The following is a 19,911-nucleotide window of genomic DNA, read 5'->3' on the forward strand; positions in this document are numbered from 1 at the left end:
GCCATGTACATGCAACTCACAGCCATTTCACACCCAGGTTTATGTTCTGGATAAAAATAAACTGTGTATCTGTATATCTAGATACATATATATGTATTTTTTTTTAATTCCATGGCTTTGAGTTCCACACAGTTCAACAGGGTCCAGAAGAGGAAGAACAAAGAGAGAGAAATATTAAATAAATGCATAACAACTCAGGCCTGCTTTGGTTATTTCCTTATCGCTCAGATTTGTTGCCAGGATTTCTATGCTTTGGAGTACTTACAAATCACCCTCTGGGGCCGTTAAGGCTGTGCATAAATCCAGGAAAAGCTAACACCAGAGAGCAACAAATGCTGCAGGTCCCCCCTGCAGAGTGCAATTAAAAGGGGCAATTAATACTGCAGTGGGGCAGGAGGGCACAGAAGGTTTAGCCTCCAGGGATCCGATACCAGGAGAAATGCCAAAGCACCACACCTCCCTCTCCAGATGGCGGGGAGTTTCAGCACCTCTCGACCAGGTCACAGGGGAGTCAATACGATTCAGCAAATACAAGTAGACAGCTGGTAAGACTGGCTCAATGTAGAGGAACCTGTCTGCATCAAGAATGCAGGAGACCTTCTGCCCTGGATGTGAAAGCAGCGGGTGGAAGAAGAAAGTGAAGTCAGGTCCTCTTCCCTGTAGTGGGACATGGCCTTCATGCCCATACCCTGGGAAACTGGGGTGGGGCAATGGGAGCTAAAGAATCATAGAATCATAGAATGGCTCGGGTTGGAAGGGACCTTAAAGATCATCCAGTTCCAACCTCCCTGACATGGGCAGGGATGCCACCAACCAGATCAGGTTGCTCGAGGCCTCATCTAGCCTGGTCTTGAACACCCCCAGGGATGGTGCATCCATGACCTCTCTGGGCAACCTGTTCCAGTGCCTCACCACCCTTTGAATGAAGAATTTCCTCCTAACACCTCATCTAAATCTCCCTGTTTTATTTTTTATTTTTTTAGTTTAAAACCACTCTCCCTTGTCCTGTCATTATCTGACTCAGCAAAAAGTTGCTCTCTCTCTCTTCTTTGCAAGTCCCCTTTAAGTACTGAAAAATTGCTTTAAGGTCACCCTGGAGCCTTCTCTTCTTCAGGCTGAAACGCTCCAGCTCTCTCAGACTTTCCTTATAAGAGCAATTAAAATAAATATATATATATTTTTTGCAAGGTACCACCTTTCCAAAAGGCTTTATGCTACTCTTTTTTTTTTTTTTTTTCCCCCAGAAACTAGTCTTAAGCAACAATTAACTCCAGCAAAAGGCTCACCAGCTGAGCAAGGCGTGGGGTGCATGTCAAGCTGTGGAGCCTGGGCAGCACAAATTTCATAGATTAAATTTCTAATAGCTTCCTGAAGAGGCAAGGAGCCCTCAGAGCATCAGGTTGAAGGTGACAGCACGCAGTTTCTGCGTGGCAAGCAAAGATGAGCAGGGGGAGAGCAGGTTGAAGTCAAGAGGAAGGATGTGCAGGGCTCAGCTTTCAGGAAAGCTGGCTTCTGGATTTTAAAGAATTGCTCTTGTGAAGTCAAAAGGGAAAAAAAAAAAAACACACTGTTAGTGTTGTCAAGCACCGACACTGGAGTTGATGTCCAAGCTGCATAGAGAAGGCGTCATCTCAACATGGCAATGGAAAAGGGAAAGGCTGGGGTCGGGAGGGTTGAGAAAGTGCTTTTACCACTGGGGAGAAAGGAGCGTGGAGAGAAAGGCAGGAAAGCAGCCCAGGAATTGGAGTCCCAGTGAGTAGTGCCAGATGAGCATGGAGTAGAGGACCTGACCCTCCAGGATTCTCCTTTCCTAGATGCTTATAGTAAACAAGCCTCTTTTGAGCTATCTTCAACACTTCTTGAGGACCTCCTGGAGATAGCAGGTGACCTCTGTAGCTGACTCCCAGGGAACGACAGTGGCCTGGAAGGCTCCAGGTTGCTTATTCTCCATCTCTTGGGTCATCCGGTGCATGGGGTAGCCCTTCCGTGGGAAAGCAATATCAGCTGAAGTCAAAGTCACAGAAGGGCAGAAGTCATTGGCACCGTCTCCGACATAAAAGACCCTCTCAAACTCCACCTCTTCCTGGGCTCTCTCTGCCAGATACTCTGTTAGGATTTTGCGTTTGCACATGTTGGCTGGGCAGTCAAGGCACTTGTGGCTGTGGTAGGGCCCCAAGGTGAAGTACCCCCTTTTGTCAAAGCTGGATGGGTTGCTGAAGATTTTGCGGAAGAGAGAGTAGAAACCAGCTGCCCTCAGATTGCATTCAATGCCAAACATATTGGCATCGGAGATGAGGATGATCTCAAAGACTTCATGGTTCTTGGAGAGGAACTGGAAGAGGTCAGGCATGCCAGGGGACAGGGGAATATTCTCATATACAGTCTTGAAGTCCCCCATTTTGACACCTTGGTCTCCCATGTACGTCAGGACACGCTGCATGTACTCATTGTAGAAGCCCTCACAGAAAGTCTGACGGATGTGCTCTGGAAGTGCCTGCCCTGGTGCTGCCCTGATGATGGAGTCATCGCTGTTCTCATTGATGATGGTCTCATCAAAGTCGAAGATGAGGAGGTACTTTGGAGGCTGGGAGCTGGCCATACCAACACCCTGTGAGGTGGAAGAGTAAAGCCCAACAGTTAGTCGAAGGCACTTTGCTTTGGACCCAGCACAATGAGGGCAATAAACACAATAGCAAGAGGCTGCCAACTCCACAGAGCAATGTTTCTTAGCTACATTATCGTTGCCTGTCTTTTGCTATGTTGCTTGTTAACCCCGCTGAGGGTTGGGGGAGGGCGGGTAGTCCACTGCTGACATACCTTAGCCCTAACTCTAAGGTGTTTATCCTTCCTACAGAGAGATCATTTTGCTACTGCAAATTCCTTTACTGCAGTCAAGGTGGTTGGTGTGCCAAGCTACCACCATACATGTCCTTCCAAAGGACATGGACAGCATGAGCCTTGGGGAGTTTATGTGCAGCAAGGGTCCTGGGGAGGGGATGGAGCAAAGTTTGCTCCCCATCCTACTCCTGTCACACCTGCAAAAAGGGACTTGTGTCCCTGTAAACCCCTCTTGCTGCTCCTTCTTACAGGCTCATCTGTTCAAACACAAGTCTGGCTCTTCCCAAGAGGAAAAGACTTTGCAGGTTAATTTTTGCTCTGTCACCTGGACGTGGTTTGCCTCTGGGTTGGGCTCTGCAGGCACCATGGGCTCCCAAGAGGCCCAGGGTAACTCAGAGCTGGGGCCTGCCTTTCTCTAAAAACAAAGTAAAACCACGTTGCTGACAATGTGTGAAGCTGGAGAGCCCCAGCCTCTCACTGTTGAACCCAGCAGCATCTGCTCACTGCCCCCTGCTGCTCTCTGTGCACACCTCGTGTGTGTCAAGAGATGTGCAGGACAGATACTTTACTTCTGCTCCATGACCCTGAGAAGAGACAGACAGATCAAAACAGTTGAGAATCATACTGACCTTAAACAGGCATGGCAGCCCAACACCCTCACAGCACCGTTTCATTTTAAGACCATCACTCTCCAAGCACCGCTTTGATGAAGGTCCTGTTTAGGGCTCTCTGTGCTGGTCTCCTCACTGCAAACCACAAGGGTAATGTTGGTTAATCACTTCGTTTTCCCTGTCTGTCACTTTCGGATACCACATCAGAAGTCACAATACACTCAGAAACATGCGGCTCCAGCTTGCCAACGTGGAGTGGCGCACTGAGTTGTCGATGTCCTGCAGTGAGCTTCCAAGCTCGCGGCCTTTTATACCAGGAAATAAACAATTAGATGACTCTGTAGAGAGCAGGGTGAGTGGGCATGCACCTGAGCCCCCTTAATTCTCCCAAGTGCTCAGCCTTTGCCACATATGAAATGACCCAGCTCAGCAATATACCCTGCCAACATGTCCTGTTCCGTGATTGTCCTGATTTTCTTCCAGTATAATTAGTTTGGGTAGTTTATTATTATTATTTATTTTTTTATTTTTAAACAGAGTAATTATCTTGGAATGAAAAAAGGGTTCAGGGAGCTCCAGTAAAGACATGCCATTCTGCTACCCCAGAGCAAAGTCAAGCCCCAGACTACTTCCCCTGAACTGTGCAGACCTCTCGTGGTCCATAGTGATAAAAACAGAGTGACAGAAAAGCTCAGAATGCCAAACCTCACAGATCAACCTGTCTGGGAACTTTGGCAGACAGTCAGAATGAGGAAAAACATACTGGGAAGTGGGATATTTTAATTGTTTGCTAGTGCCTCATCTTAGGTGAAGCTAGAAGGATTTCAATGTTTTTTTGACATTAGTACCATAATAGGAAGTTTGTCATCCGAGGGTGATTTATTTGGGATGTGTCTGGTTTTAAGTCCAGCATCAGGCTATTTTGGCCACAAACAGTTCCTGAATCCACTAAAACAAAACACAACTGCAAAGCAAATGTAGCACACTGCAAAAGAAAGTCACTCAAAATTAAACACCAGCTTGAAATTTTGTAAAAGCAACTTTTTATGAAACCTTTGAACCAAAATCTAATTGCTTAGAATCATAGAATGGTTTGGATTGGAAGGAACCTTAAAAATCATCCAGTTCCAACCCACCCGCCATGGGCAGGGATGGCTTCCACCAGATCAGGTTGCCCAAACTAACTTCTATGTTAAAATTTTCCATCAAAAGATGATGCTTATTAACAGACACTATTTGAAACGAAGTTACAGACAGCCTGGAGGTGAAATTTTCAGGTCCATATCAAAAGAAACAGGAAAAAAGTATTAAATGTGTGTGGAAGAGTAATTGCATTTTTTTTTCTTTTAATTCTAAAGTGGTGTCAACAGTGAGAAAATCATTTTGGTTCAAACCAGAAGGATGCATTATGGTAGCAAGTCACAGGCACATGGAAAGAGCCCTGGAACAGCTGGTTAAAGCCCCCATGGATGACAGCAGTTACAGGCAGCAATAAGAGATGATGTGGCTATGACAAGCTTATCTGACTCCTGAAAGAGCTTTCTTGGGTCTAAGATTTTTGTATTTTGCAAAACAGAAAACAGAATAGATCTCAACAGATGCCACACATGGGCAGATGAGGTTGAACATAGATATTAATAGAAATCTTATAGTACTTTATAGTCTCTTTAACATTTGTCATCTGAGGTTCCCCAATCCCCTTACATGTAGTCATCTCTCCCAAATTAAAGTTTCATTTTAAATATTTGAAAATCAAAAAAAAAAAAATTTAAAACAAATCTATGAGCTGGAGAAAAGCCAGGTTGGTTTATTTTAGCTTGGCATCCTTTTAGAGTTGACCAGCATGTGGTCTGAAGGAGCATTAGCCACCCCGGGTCTCACGTGAATTTGCCCCATTGCAAGCTCCTTCCTTCCCTCCCTACCTCCAAGACATCACTTTGCTCTCACTGAAGTGCCATGGACATCAATAGCCCCACTGGGGATAAATCTAGCTGTGCCCATCAGCTGGCAAACAAAATCAGGTGTTCCACCAGGCTCATTGCTCCCACTGTTGCCAGCACTGACACTGCAGTGATGTCCCTGTTACCCTGAAGAGCCTCAGACCAGCCCCAGGGGTTTGAGGTGAGTGCTCAGGCAGCAGCATCGCTGGTCCAGGTCCCTCCAACACACTTGAGCACCTGCAGACATGTTCAGAGATTAAATCTGGCAGACAGGAAAATGAAGCATCTGGGAACAATGAAATATCCCACCCCTTGCTCTGAGCAGATACTCTCCTTTACTGGACCATGCAGGGTTGTGGTGGAAGTGCGAGACCACTGGACCATTTTCAATGTTAATTTGGATTCTTGCTGCCCCCATCTACTAGCAGGATATATGAGTGTCCCTGCCATGCTTCAGCAAAGAAGCCTCTTCCAATCTCAGCCCTTCTTGGCACCACTATTAATTGCATCAATATGTGCATTACTTGTATGAGAGAAGGAAATAAAATCTAAGCCAGTGTTATTTTGTGAATAAAGATCCAGGATGGGACTTCTCACTGCTGGCCTTCAGGGTAAGGCTGGACAAATCATGTTTTTCCCATGTGCTGTTTTCTCCTTACAATTTGGAAACATGAGATATCAGAATTAAAAGATCTTCTTAAGAAATTGATGCTCTTTCTCTCCATCTAAAGATAACCAGGCTGAACTGTAGCTACACTCCAAGATTTGGCAACAGCCACGTTAAACCCAGACTCTGTCACAAGGTGGAAGGCAGTAGAGACAAGACAAAATACTCAACAAATCTCCCAGCTCTGAAGTACTCTGACAAATACAGCCAGGAGCATTGGGAGGCTGTGGTGCTAGCAGGCAGGGTGGGCACAGCTGACTCTGTATGGGCTGGGGGGCAGCCCAGGCTTCCCCTGTGGTGGTGGGGATGACCAAATCCCTCTACAACTTTGCACCTCACAGCTCCCTGAAGCAGCAAGCCATGGTACCACTCCCACCAGAGCTATTTATACATAGAGATGACTCACCGGGCAGCTGCTTCCTGGAAGAGTGTCCTTCCACCTTCTGTAAAAAAAGAAGTCCTTCCAAAATAAAATAAAAGTGGCCGTGCTTCCTAACATTATTCAAAGCCTGAATGTTGAAACAGAAAATGAAACACAAGGGGTTAAACAAACAATTCAGGATGAGGGTCAAAATACGCCTGATAAAAGCAGTGAGATGTTGGTGTCACTGACAGAATTTCCCAGGGTAGTTTATCCCTAAAATCTTGATGTTTTCTGTCCATCCAGTCATCCTCTGGCATCTTTCTGCTCCACAGAGGCCCAGAGTGGAAAGGCTGGAAATCAGTATTTGCCGCCCTTGTTATCTCCACAGACTAGTTACTGCTGTGCATCCCAGGGGAACTCCGCCCTGCCATGGGATTTAGGGCTTAATCCCATAACAGGTTCAATGCAGGACAAGTTGCAGGGAGAGGAGCAGCACTGTGCCGCACACTCTCCCTCTGCTGCAGGATCAGGCCCTGTACGAGTGCGGACAGGGATCAGCACCTGTTTTCAGAGCTGGGTACTTCTGAGCTTTGAAAGCAAATAGGGCACTGGGGCATTTCCCAGTTGTAAGAACAGTCCCTCAAGCAGATTTTAATCACCCTGCTTACTCCACTCATCTGCTTGTCTGTTTTTGACGTTTTTAAGCTTATCAAAACATTTGATGTTTCTGGGGCATACAACTTTTTTTTTTTTTTTTTTTTTTTAATTCAAAATCCAACCATTAACCTTTGGTAGACTTGTTTGACCACCCACTAGAACAGTATGAAAGGAAAAACAGGGTCCTGTTGCCCCAAAAGCAAAGGAGAGGAAAATATTCCTCTCTAGCACAGATGCCAGCACCATTGAACATGTCATTGGAATCGTTGGACAGTTTTGCTGCTCCTGGAATTAAACCAAACCTACGTGTGTCCCTGGCTCGGCCCATTTTTTAAACAGCTCCTGAACCAGAAGCTAATGAGCAAACCAGTGACAAATAACCAAACACTGGAGCTCAGAGCAGCACATCTCAGCCAGCCCTGACCCAATCTGCATGGTGTGGTGCCTAATTCTTGCCCTCCCCTCCACAGCGTCCTGTACCCCATAGCTCTCACTATTCCCCAAATTCGCTTTGCAAGAGGAAATAGGGGAACACCCTCCCTGCAGCCACTGAGGTCAGGATTTGTCCTTCCAGCTCCCTTCCCATGTGTTCGGATGGGGCATGGCAGACACGCCAGTCACTCTGGGTGATGGGATGTTCTTTTCCTCCCCTCCTCCACATGACCGCCCCCCCCACCGGGTCTAGCAGGAAGCAAAACACAGTGTGCTGCCAGCCAAAGGCTCCCGAAACAAGCGTCAGGGCCAAAGCACTGCTCTCTGCCTCCTCGACTCTGAAAAAATAAAGCTGAAGCAGGTTGTTTTGGCCCTGAAACGCTGCACTTGGGAGGTGATGAATGCCAGATCCGGACAGATGGTGGCTGCTTTGCAGAGTCCAAAATCAGCTCCCAGAGCCCGGCCCGGCGCCGCTGCTGCCGCTGGGTACATGCGTCCCCGGTGGCCAGCGGGCACGGCGCCCCCCCAGGGGAGGCGGTACCGGGAGCGCTGCCTGACCCAGCCAGCCAGGATAAACAGCGGCCGCTGCTCCGAGTCTGAGACCGACGTGTCCCGAACCGCTGACCACTGCCAAGGAGAAGGGCAGGTGCCGGTGCCGGTGCCAGCTCCCTTGTGGCCGGCCGCTCCTCGGGACCCGCCGGTACCGGCGACAGCCGCAGCAGGGCTGACTCACGCGTGATCGCTGCTTGGAGGCTCCTGCCGGGTACCGACACCTCCCGGGAGTGGCACCGGCACCTCCCGGGAGCGGCAATAGCCTCAGCGGTGCTCGGGTATCCCCACCGGATCGGTGCCTCCCAGGACCAGCACCAGCCGTCGGAGACTCCTACCGAGCGGGCACCTCTCGGCACCGGCACTAGTCCTAGCAAATCGGCACCTTCCGGAGCAGGCGCCAGCCTCCCCCATACACCAGTCCTCGGAGCCTTCGACCGGGGTCGGCACCTCCCGGTCCCGGCGCAAGCCGTTCCGGTGCCGACTCACGCCCTATCAGTCCCCAGACCTTCCTTACCGGGTCGGAACCTCCCGAGCGCGCCCGGGTCCCGCCGGTGCCCGTAGGTGCGCTAGCAGACCCGCGTACCCGCCGCGATCGGAGCCGGGCACCGGCGGCTCGGGAGCGCCTCGGGGCCAGCGTCGACGCCGTGGCGGCCACGAGCGCGGCCCCTTTAAAGAGACGCAGCAGCGGCACGACGCCGCTCCACGGGACAACCGCAGTCCTGAAACGTCACCCCCCGCACAGCCAATAGCAGCCACGCCGGCGCATATCAAAGGAGGCGGTGCCCGCCAGAGCCCCGCCCCTACCGACGCCCTCCCGCAGGCGGGGGCGCCAGTAGCCCCCCCGTATCTCGCGGGCGCACGGCCCGCGGCCAGGCTCTGTTCCAAGCACTTGGAGAGATCGGCAGCAATCAGTAGATTATTATTTTATCTCCCAGAAATGGGCAAATTCGCGGGTTTGTAATCGAGCATTTCTGGGGGCTCTGCCTCCCCAGGCCGGCGGGTGACGGAGGCTCAGAGCCCCTGGCCCGGGCGAGACGAGGGCCCGCCCCCCCCCGCGCTCCCCGGGACGCTCCGAGTCTGCCGAGCCGGGACAGGGACGCCTCGCCCAGGGCGCGGCCGGCCCGGCGCTACCCGCAGCCGGGCTAATTTTAGGCGCCCGCCCCGCCGCAGGATCGCAGGGGACAGGGTGGCCACGTCCCCGCCCCGAGCCGTTCCCCGCTCACGGGGCGGCAGTGGAGCGGTATCTTTGGCTTTGCAGGACATGTAATTTGTACGGGAGGCAGCAGCGATTAAAGGGGGGTGCAAAGCCGAGCTCGTTCAAAGTCTGCAAGTGGAGGGCGTGGGCAGGGAGGGGACGTAACAGCACAGCCTTCACAAACATGTACTTAGGAGGCTGCCTGAGGTTGGGTTTTTGTCTTGCTTTTTAATTAATGTCTAAGAAAAGAAGGACACAAACCTCAAAAGAGCTGCAAAAAGCATGGCCTTCTGCTGCCTATGTGCACACGTGGTACAGGGGCTGGATGAGGACCACTAAGACCCCATACCCCAGTGCCAGCTGCTCTGGGGAAAGTCACAGCCCTTAGACCTTTAACATTTCCCCCTCTCTCAAAAATTTGGTTCCAGCTCCAACAGACCAGAGCACTAGTGCAGCCCAACTGTTGGTATTCTGAAACCTCTTATACCGGACTTTGCTCCCAGTTGTTAAAGGACACTAACCTTTACATAGTGGTAACTGCCAGCAGTAATTGTCCTTATAAAAGAACCCTACTTATGAAGGAAATATTTTACCATCTATTTAGAGACATTTTGCCTTTTTGATACAGAGCACACACTGTTTCTTCTGTACAGCGTAGGTTTTGATGCTTTTCCTTTTGCCTTAGCTCCCCCTTGGAGTTAGACCAGCTTCTATGAACAGAGAAATAATACTCAAAGTGATTTGTTAGTAGGTCTAAGGCAAGTGGGAAACTCAACAAGGGCAAGTTCTCCCCTGCCTTCTGTTACTTTCCTACTGAAAGGCACCAGGGCAAAGATCATTCCAGAAATCTCACAGGCAGAGGAGTTTGGCAAGGGTGATCCAGTCTCCCAGTGATTTTCCACTGTTAAGAACTCTGGAGAGCAAGTGAGGACAGCATTCCCTGCACTGGGCTGATTTGGCTCCTGTCAGCCCCTGAACAGACAGGCAACCCTGTCATGAGTACACAATTTCCCTGCAATGGGTGTAACATGCTTCAGGAAATTCATGATGTACACACTTCTCTCCATGTTTGTCCTCCTGTTTTCTAACCCACAAGTAGATTGCATCAGCCCATAAGTAATTGTAGGCTTACAAAATCCACGTAGTTGTGTCTGCCCCCCCAGTTTCCCTCCTGTGACACACAAAAGTGAGGTTAGTCTTAGTCTTAGTCCAGTATACACCATGAAATCCATCCAGCCACCTGCTTCAGATAGGGTACAACCCCTTATTGCACTATGTATTTTGGGGAACTTCAGAGTAAAACTAAAGCTTTCCTTTATTTACAGGGGGGAGACCACCTCTATAGCTGTCTTTAAGGCAAATGGACAAGAAACCTTCAATTGCAGCTAGTCACCTCATGCCATCTTCTCAATGTAGTATTATCTTACACGTTATTTCTAACACACTTTTGGTGGCCAAATAATATATATATGTATTTTCTGATACTGAGCATACAATAACAAAATCCCCACCCTCAAAAAAACAAACAAGAAAACACAACAAACTGTACAGTCCTCTTTTTTTTTTTTTTTTTTTTTTTTTTTTTTTTTTAATTTCACTACTTGGAGTGACCTTCCCATGCATCTATTTCTGCAGTCTCCCACAGTGCAGCCCTGGGGACACTGGACACAAAGTGGCCAGCTTCACTCAGTTCAAGGCTAATCCAGTCAAAACTCAGCTCTCCCAGGGTTCCTCCAACTTGGGCTTCAGTTCTGTGCTTTGTAATGGTAAGAATCAAGACAGACAGAAAGACAGACTCCCCAGAGTGGCTAGGTTCCCCCAGCAGTAGACAGGAACCCCAAAATTTTTGTTTTGTAAATGTTTTTCTGAAAATAAATTATTAAATGGGGTAAGACAGTCATGCTCTGTAGCACTCCAGTCACCTTACTTGTACTCATGTGGTCAGAGAAAAGGGTATGACTCCGATTTCTTTTTAAAGAAAATTTTATCAAATAACGAACTTAAATCCCGGGCAAGTTCTTTATCCTCTGGCTTACAGACCACAAGGTGATTTATATTTCCTCTCCACCCTGGGAAATATGGACTCCCCCACCCCAACACGACTGCCATCTAGTTCTGACAAACTGAAAGAACCCCCTAGAGGTAACTTGTTCACCAAAAGCTCCTCGCTCTCTAGTTAAGCATCTTGAGGGAGAAGCCTTATATTAAAAATTACAGTTAAGAAAGCATTTACAAGACTACTTACCACTAAGGATTCATATAACAAAAAGCTCTAACATAAAATCACTACAAGGGATTAAAAGAAGCCAAACTGGAATTATGCAGCTTTATATAAAACAGATTACTTCATAAATTCAGGTCTATATAACATATAGAAGTCAGGAAACATAGGCAACAAGATAGAGCTTTTATGAGGTGGGCTGACTTAAGAGTACTTAGTGGCCCTAATTAGAAAAATTCAATTTAAATAATGTGAAAATTTGGGGGATCTGAGACATTAGCAGTTAATTAGAAACCAGCTTCAAAATTGGAGAAAAATTCCTAATTCTGTAAATTACTTCATGCAAAGATTCCAACACTGTTATGACTAGAGCATGCTGCTGACTTCCTTCATCTACATCATTTGCTTCTTTGAGTAGCTGTCAGTGATCTGCTTCACTGCCATCTCGTGGCTAATCCTCCACAAAATGTTCCTCCTGCAGTTCTCCTCAACAGAAAGGACACATTAAATTCCAGCCTTCTGGGGAACAATTTATTTGTGGGAGATCACTAAAAAGCCTGATATTATCATTTTCCTCTTTTGAATCTATGATAGAAACGTGAGGTACCATGATTTACATTAACTTAAACATCTGAATTTATCTTCTGTGATAATCTAACATTATTTGCCCTTTTTTTTTTTCTTTTAAACAGGAGGCAGAGTGGATGGATTACTGTAAACAATAAAAGTGTCTAGAACGAGTAAATGAAAATCTGAGACACTGTGTAACAGGATACAGTTGTCTTCCAGTAATAACAAAAAGCTTACGTTTTCAGACAACACTTCAGCCAAATATTTTCCTACGAACTAACAACCTTAAATTAGCAAACATATGATTTCTAAAAGAATCAGAGAATAGTTTGAGTTGGAAGGAACCTTAATGCTTATCCAATTTCAACCCTCTTGCCATAGGCAGAAACACTTTCCACCAGACCAGGCTGCCGAAAGCCCCATTTCAGCTTGTCCTTCGACGCTTCCAGGGATGGGGCATCCACAGCTTCTCTGGGGCAGCCTGTGCCAGTGCCTCACCGTCCTGAGTAAAGAATTGCTTTGTAATATCTAATGTAAATCTACCCTCTTTTAGTTTAAAACCACTACCCCTTGTCCTGTCACTATACTCCCTAATAAAGAGTCCCTCTCAGGCTTTCTTGTAGAACACCGCTCAGGGGGTCTAAACTCTATGTAAACTAGTATATTCTGACACACTCAGTTTCCTTGGCTGATGAATAATTTTTCCATTACAAACCTGCAACTAAAATGGACAGGTATCTACCAGACTTCCTTAATACCTTCTTCCCTCAATGCACTGGTTCTCTTTCTACCACCTGGGAATGAGGTCATCTTGCAACTAGTATCAAATTCAACCACTCAGTTCACATAAATTTTATTTTAGCACCCTGCAGAAACTGTTCTGTGAAAGGGAGGTGTAGAATACCTGTTGAAATCATGGATGTTACATAAGAATCTGAGCAGTTGCCAAACTAGAGTTTGAAGAGGACACAGTCATTAGGATATCATAAGGATATCTAAGGTTGAACAGCAAGCTGATACCTTCATGCTTTGGCTGACCTTCATGCTTTGGCTGACTTGGAAGGTATCATTTTTCAGTCTAATTTAGTTTATCATTTTTCTGAGACCTCTCCAATGGAAACATAGGCTATGTTCTTTTCCTTGTTTAGCTTAAGGGATCAGAAACACATCATGAGATAAGACTTTTGAGCTGCTATTATTCCTGTTCATTTTTTTTTTTCCCCAGTATATAGTACCTTCAGTATAACCACAAAGAGGCTGACTGATTCTCATCTCCTTTATTGCAATATACTCTATCTACTGTCTGAAAAAAAACTTACAGAGGAAATTATGCAGAAAATCAAAAAAGAATTGAAAGGGGAAATGGTGATCCTGCGGTTATGGCAGTAGTCTGGATCAGAAATAACTCAGAACTCTGTCCCCAGCTGTCACTTGCTTACATAATGTCAGTGTCTCAGTTCCACATCTGCAAAATGTGGATATTTATTTACTCATCTGACAGTAATACACTAAAATTAATCACACAGGTTGCTCAAGTAGATACAATAGTAAGCACCACTGGAAACCCTTCAGTTCTCTTCTACAACAGTTCTCTTTGAATAAACTCACTAATTTTATCAAAGCTTATGGACAAAGTTGTATTCCCAGTAAAGCAATTAAGAAATTCTCAGTGCAGGAGAGAGGCTGAAGAGTTTTAAGCATGGAGATGAAAGCACACAAGTGCTTTTATATTGAAAGCAAGCAAAGAGCACTTCAGTTCATTGTCCTGCATTGAGTTTTCCTTCAGTAAAAAGGTAGGCTGTTTGAAAGCAAAACTGGAAGCTACTTTGTAATATGCTAAGTTTTTCATTTTGCAAGCTCTCAGATGTGCCAACACACAGCTGCAGAATTATTTTGCAGCTCCCAGTTCACAGACATGAACATGTCACATAGTTTTAACTCACATATTCCACTCAAATGTGCAGCACACAGTAACAGCACACATGAAAGACTTAAAAAGATCAAGTTACTACAGGCACTATCAGTTACCCCTTGATTATTACTCAGACTATAAGGCAAAGCAGCATGGAGGCAATATGGAAATGAAATTGCAAAATTAAGTGCACAAACAAACAGCACTTACTCAGTTTTCTGCAGGTCACACAAGCAAGAAGTCTAGTGTAACCTACAGCCATCCTTACTATTTTTTTCAGTTCAAGGTTGCTGAGGGCAGGATTGTCAGTAATTTGGCTACTTGGTGTATATGCTGCAGCTTTCTCCTGACTTGTTCTCCTGACTTCAGTGACCCTTTAGGAAACCAGACACCTAGTTCAAGAAAATTTAGATGTGTAGTTTATTGAAGAGACATCTTCTACTGATCAGTGTCACTGTTATTACAAATTTTATCTTTGTGCAAAATCAAAATTAAAAAAGAAAACCAAAACAAAACAAAAACAGGGAACCATGCTATTGCTGTATAGGTTGACTAAGAATAAAAAGTAACATTGTTCAGAGTTCTCTAAGAAAAAGATAATAATTAACATTAATAGATCACTTCCACAGGGGACTTCTGGTCTGCTACCACATTCTGCCCAGGAGTTTTTGGCAGGTTTTTCAGGGAAGGGAATTCAAACAAAATAAACAAAAGCAATATTTCCTTGTTGGTGGAAACTTTACATAATTTCTCCATTTCAAATCTGTTTAAACTGCATATTATAAGGCTCTTTTGCCACAGTACAAGGTGAAGAGCCGTAGATGATGGAAAATGGCGTAAGAATTAGAAATGCAAGCACATATCACACAAACCCATTTTCATGCTAAATTAAAGGTATCAGCAAGACATGGATGAAAGAAATAATTAGCAATATAATGAAGTAAGGGATTGTAAACTTCCGGTGCTCTCAGGGAGCTTCATGTGACTACAGTGTTTGTGTAACATAAATTCTCAGTACAGAGAGGCCTACACGTGTTGTTAGCTGTGCCCATTTGTACATACACAGGCCATGACTCAGTATAAAGGCAGCTATTCCCAATATTCAAAGAAATTTTACCAGAAGGTATTCGCTAATTCCAATCTGTAAAGGAAGCAATAGATCAAGAAAATATGAGGATTTACTTGCAAAAATACAGAGAGAGGTGAATTTTTAAAATGAAAAAAAAAAAAAGGCCATAAAAATCCCTCTCAAATCTTTATCCTCATTTGAATAGGCACAGCTAACAACAAAGAAGAATGAAACTGTCTGAAAAAGCACTGGTTACTTCCAAAAGCAGAGGGTACCCCCTGCAATCCACAACAAACTTCCATAGGCACCAGGATAAATTTCAATAGGGTTGACTTGGTCTGAAATTCTACTGGGGAATTGGGAAGTAATTATGAAAAGAATGCAATTCTCATGCCTTATTCAGAAACGTATTAAAAGCTTAAAAGCTGCAAAATTATCCTGTTGCTGCCAGGATAAAAGTCTTTATTAAGAAGATCTGTTAACCCTAATACTTTTTTTCTAGTGTCTATGAGGAAACAGAAGTGCTTGCCTTCTTTTTGAACTTCTCCTTCCATAATAGTGGATTTTATTTGTTCTGCCACGTCTTCATTACACATATAATAAACCATACAACTTTTTTCCAGCACTTTCAATGGGCTTAAATCCAAAAATAAAATAATTTATACCTTCCAAGGCCAGCCAAGCACTACTAATTACTGTTAGATTACTTCAAAGCTGCCTTCTATTTCTATCTCCTAGAACTGTGAAAGTTGTTAATTTAAGTCCAGTTTTGAACACCCCTAAATCTTCAGAGAAAATTACCGCGTTTCATCCACATACACACAAACTCTGGGAAATAGTGCATAATATCTATAATTACTCAGCAAAATATCTAGTGCCAGTCTCACTTTCTTTAACACACAAGTATAATCCCTTAAAGACATGGCTATTGGTTATATCAAGTACACATACCTCCGTTCTACGCTTTTCTAACCAAGATGCACAAGAGCAGATCCAGGCTTGAACTTTACATGAGTCTTCTGCTCAGCAATAAAAATTACACCGAACAATAAAAAATTATATACCCATTTAAAAAAAAAAAAAAGAGAGAGAGAGATGAGACTGTAAGGACAGAGGTCTGAAGAACTTTCATACTCACTCCTGAAAAACAGTAGAGCTCAATGTTCAGAAGTGGGAAAACTATAAGAATAAACTCACATTCTCCATTAAGACTCACTCATATCTTAATCACAGTTTAGTACATAACAGGCTGGAAAAACTGTCGGTTCGTTTCTGCATGAAAATGGGCAAACTGTTTATTTAATGTACTTTGATCATCTCTCAAAGGTGCCACGTCTCCCCAGTTTTAACACCAAAACCAACTTTAAGAACAGAAACTTGATCCAACTTCTATTTACAAGTGAGATGGTCCTCACTGGTGGGTGTAAATAAATTGTGGAGACATACATTACCGTTTGTTTTAATACTGTTAATTAAAAGAAATATGAAACCATAAAATAACCATTTAAACATTTTACAACCCTGAGCTCAGTTCCTAAGAGTACAAATTTGACATTATTTAGTGTTGAGTGCCTTATTTGCACACTTATTGTTTTTATCATTTTCTCAAAGGCCTACATACTGCACAAGTAATAATCAGACCAAAAGTGTCAACGAAACACTATCTTTGTAAGCACAGAAAGAGCTCTGCACAACAGCCTCTCTCTCAAACTCCTAACAACATGGTACTCAGTCCCACTGACGGTGACACCACTGCATACGTTATAATGCAAAGAAATAGGCAACAGATTAAACAAATTACAAAAATACTACTCTCTTCAGCTCAGAGGTGAACTTGGTCTTTCACTTACTTGGCTAAAACAGACTAAAACTGTCAAAGGGAAGCACTATCTTTTAAACTGCATGCTTGTGAGTTTTACCTTCTCCTCTCCAATAAACTGAAAATTGTTATTACATGCTCAAGAGATGCAACTGGGCAAAGACAAAAACATCCAGATGGACTGCACTGTTAAGATATGAACTAATCTCCCAGTGAAAAGAGCCTAAATTCAGCTTAAAGCACTCTTTCAAAAGCCCATAATTAAAGATGTGTTTGTCACCCATACAAGGTGGGTGACAGTGCTTTTTTGATGTGCAACAGCAATACAAATTAGGTCATCTAAGAAGCATCTTAGCTGTGTAAAAAGAAGAGTTAATAATTCAGACAGGCATGACAAAACAAGAGGTAATCACTAGACTTTTATCCAAAAAGCTAAATTGATCTTAGATAATACACTGATTAAACAACCTTGCACAGCCTATGCCTTTATTAATGATAAGGCACTGTCCAAAGGACTAGTGGTTTAAATTTCTCTAGAAAAGATACTGCCCTTTAAACGTCTCGTCTTGGAATGCCTATCTCCCAATGACAGTGTTAATTCTGGTGAATTCTCCTCTTAAAAATCTCATTTTAAAGATTTAGTAAAACTTTTCTTTAGGCTGTAGGATGCTTTGGAGAAAAAAAAAAGTTAGTCTCACTTTCCAGAAATATTCAAACCAAACCCAAAGTTTGTGTAATTTGTCTTTGCTCTTCTTGAGGGAAGCATTTCAGCAACACAAACTAATCCCTTAATTTAACAAACCAACCTCTTAATGTACTAACTAAATATATTAAAGCTAATACAAAACATTATTGTTAGCTTATCAACATATGCAAGTAGTAAATGCACTTGAATACATTCCTCAGTGTTGCACAAACTCGGTAGGTGTGCATAGTTATGCAAATTTAAGCAGAAGTGAAACGCCACAGCAAATCTCAACCTTTAATTTTGTGACTTCTGCAACATCTATTTTCCTTTTTTTTTCTAAAATATGTACTAAAATAGGTATTAACTACCACTTTGTAACACTTTTAGACCAGTCTGTGAGCTTTCAGTATGTTTGTCACAGATGCTTAACACAGATGGTAAGCAGGTTAAACAGTTTAAACTTCTTCCACAGAAAGAATTCCTAAGTACCTAAGTCTTGGAAGGAAAAAAATATAAAGTGTATCATTGCTATGAACTAAAGAGAGAGAAAAAAAGCAAACAAACAAAAACCGCAAGAAATAAAGAAAAACCTGCCCCAGATCTTGGAATTCTGAATAGCAGCCTAATATTGTAAATTTATTGCAAATAAAACCATTTTGCAAAAACAGAATACAACTGATTTACCAAGGAGTTTTTGTTTTAGCATGATAAAAATCATTTAATAATGGGCCTGACCATAAAATAGCGGAACAGAAAATGTAGGTTGCAATTATGACATGGAATGCATAGAACCTCTGGGGCGGACCAGCCACAGTAAATACAACAGTCTTAATCACGAGTGTAAATTCACCTTCATAACTGTCTTTTTTGTCTAGAAGATAAAAAAGTGTACATAAATATTATAGGGAAAACATTTAAAAAACACATTGTTTTAATTTTCAGAAATGCTGGCAGGGGCTTCAGCTCAAAACTGAATAGGTTTGTTGGGCCAAAATTGCCCATCCTGTTTCCTAGTTTCCTATGCTTGTTATGGAAAAAAAAAAAAACACATTCATGATTAGATAGTAGAAAATCATGAAAAACATGAACTAAGGAGTTAATTCCCAACAGACAAAGGATATAGTGTTTTAAAAACATAGAGCTTAACAGCAGTAACTTTAAGGAAGTAATGGTAGGAAGAATTTCCACCATTTCTACCTTGAAAACTAAAAAAAAATATTAAAAAAATCAATCCCATTAGCCACAGAAACCCAGTTCATTAGTAAGCAGAACAGTAAGATAGACATTTGCCTATGATGATATCTGGATGTATAGTTTGGTGGGATTTAATTTAAAAAGCAGCTCAGAAGAGTACAAATTTAAAAAGCAGCACAGAAGAATATGAATTTTAAGGAAAAGAGGACTTACAGTACGTTGCCTTGGGCCTCTGTCTTCTCTGAAGGTAGCAACAATTTACTAGATTGCATAATGCTGCTATGTTTAGTTTTAGTTGAAGAGACATACAAACCTGAAAAAGTAACTGCTACATGAGGGTTAAAACAGATACATTTGGCATTCCAGCCCACAATTCCCACACTAAACTTGTCATTTCCTCCTCATAGCCTCTCAAGATTATGAAACAGTGACATGCCTACATTTAAGAGTTTCCTATCCTACAACTGTAAAATGTAGATTTGCCAAACGTATTACTACAACCCCTAGAAATCATCCCATAATTTTACGCATATTACATTTATGGAATAGATCTTCCCATGGTACATACACTATCAGCATTTTCTTAACAAAGCAACTGAAACACCATGGTCTCATTCAAACTTTTCACTCTTACAGTCAGTCAGAAACACCACATTTATGATTTCACTTAATTCCCTTCTCTTAACAACTCCACGAATTCCAACACACAATCTGAAGAGCAGCATTTTATATGATCCCCCGCTTAAAATCATACCATGAAAAGCCATTAAAACTGGCTCTCCCACATAAAGAGAAAAGATGTTTGGCTGACTTGAGATACTCTCTCTTACCTATTTCATACCTGACTCTGACTGAACTAAACAATAACCAGTGTAGGAAGAATATAGTATCTCAACATCCTTGTCCAAAAATAAACCTTAAGAGAAACTCTGAAAAGGAAAACTTAAAGCAAAGAACCCCCCCCCCCAACATTCCCCCCCCCCCCAAAAAAAAACAACACAAAAGCCAACAAAACAAACAAAAAACAAACCAGGCCAAAAAAAAAAACAAACCAACAACCTACTAAAATAAATTACGTAAAGTTCTGAAATCAACATTTCCAGAGACCTCTTCGATTGCTTTCTTCTATGAAGCACCTTTTGCTGCTGTAAGTTGTATAGTTGTAAGAATAACGTTAACTAT

General features: G+C 43.4%; 1 protein-coding gene across 10 annotated transcripts; it reads right to left on the bottom strand.

Annotated features, from left to right (window-relative positions):
- Positions 1-1,177: 1,177 nt before the first annotated feature.
- PHOSPHO1 (phosphoethanolamine/phosphocholine phosphatase 1) lies at positions 1,178-19,710 on the bottom strand. Of its 10 annotated transcripts, XM_035347912.1 has the most exons (5): positions 8,576-8,859; positions 7,613-7,847; positions 6,463-6,565; positions 3,468-3,584; positions 1,178-2,608 (listed from the first exon to the last, which is right to left on the bottom strand). In XM_035347912.1, exons 4-5 carry the CDS (start codon positions 3,510-3,512, stop codon positions 1,850-1,852), a joined length of 804 nt encoding a protein of 267 aa, XP_035203803.1. In that variant the 5' UTR covers positions 3,513-3,584; positions 6,463-6,565; positions 7,613-7,847; positions 8,576-8,859; the 3' UTR covers positions 1,178-1,849. The 10 variants fall into 10 exon arrangements, with proteins under 10 accessions (XP_035203803.1, XP_035203807.1, XP_035203804.1 ...); XM_035347916.1 differs by lacking the exons at positions 6,463-6,565; positions 7,613-7,847; positions 8,576-8,859 and adding exons at positions 15,980-16,047; positions 16,167-19,708; XM_035347913.1 differs by lacking the exon at positions 7,613-7,847.
- Positions 19,711-19,911: the final 201 nt, after the last annotated feature.

This window comes from Oxyura jamaicensis, chromosome 27, assembly GCF_011077185.1.
Source record: "Oxyura jamaicensis isolate SHBP4307 breed ruddy duck chromosome 27, BPBGC_Ojam_1.0, whole genome shotgun sequence".
Taxonomy (NCBI): Eukaryota; Metazoa; Chordata; class Aves; order Anseriformes; family Anatidae; genus Oxyura; species Oxyura jamaicensis.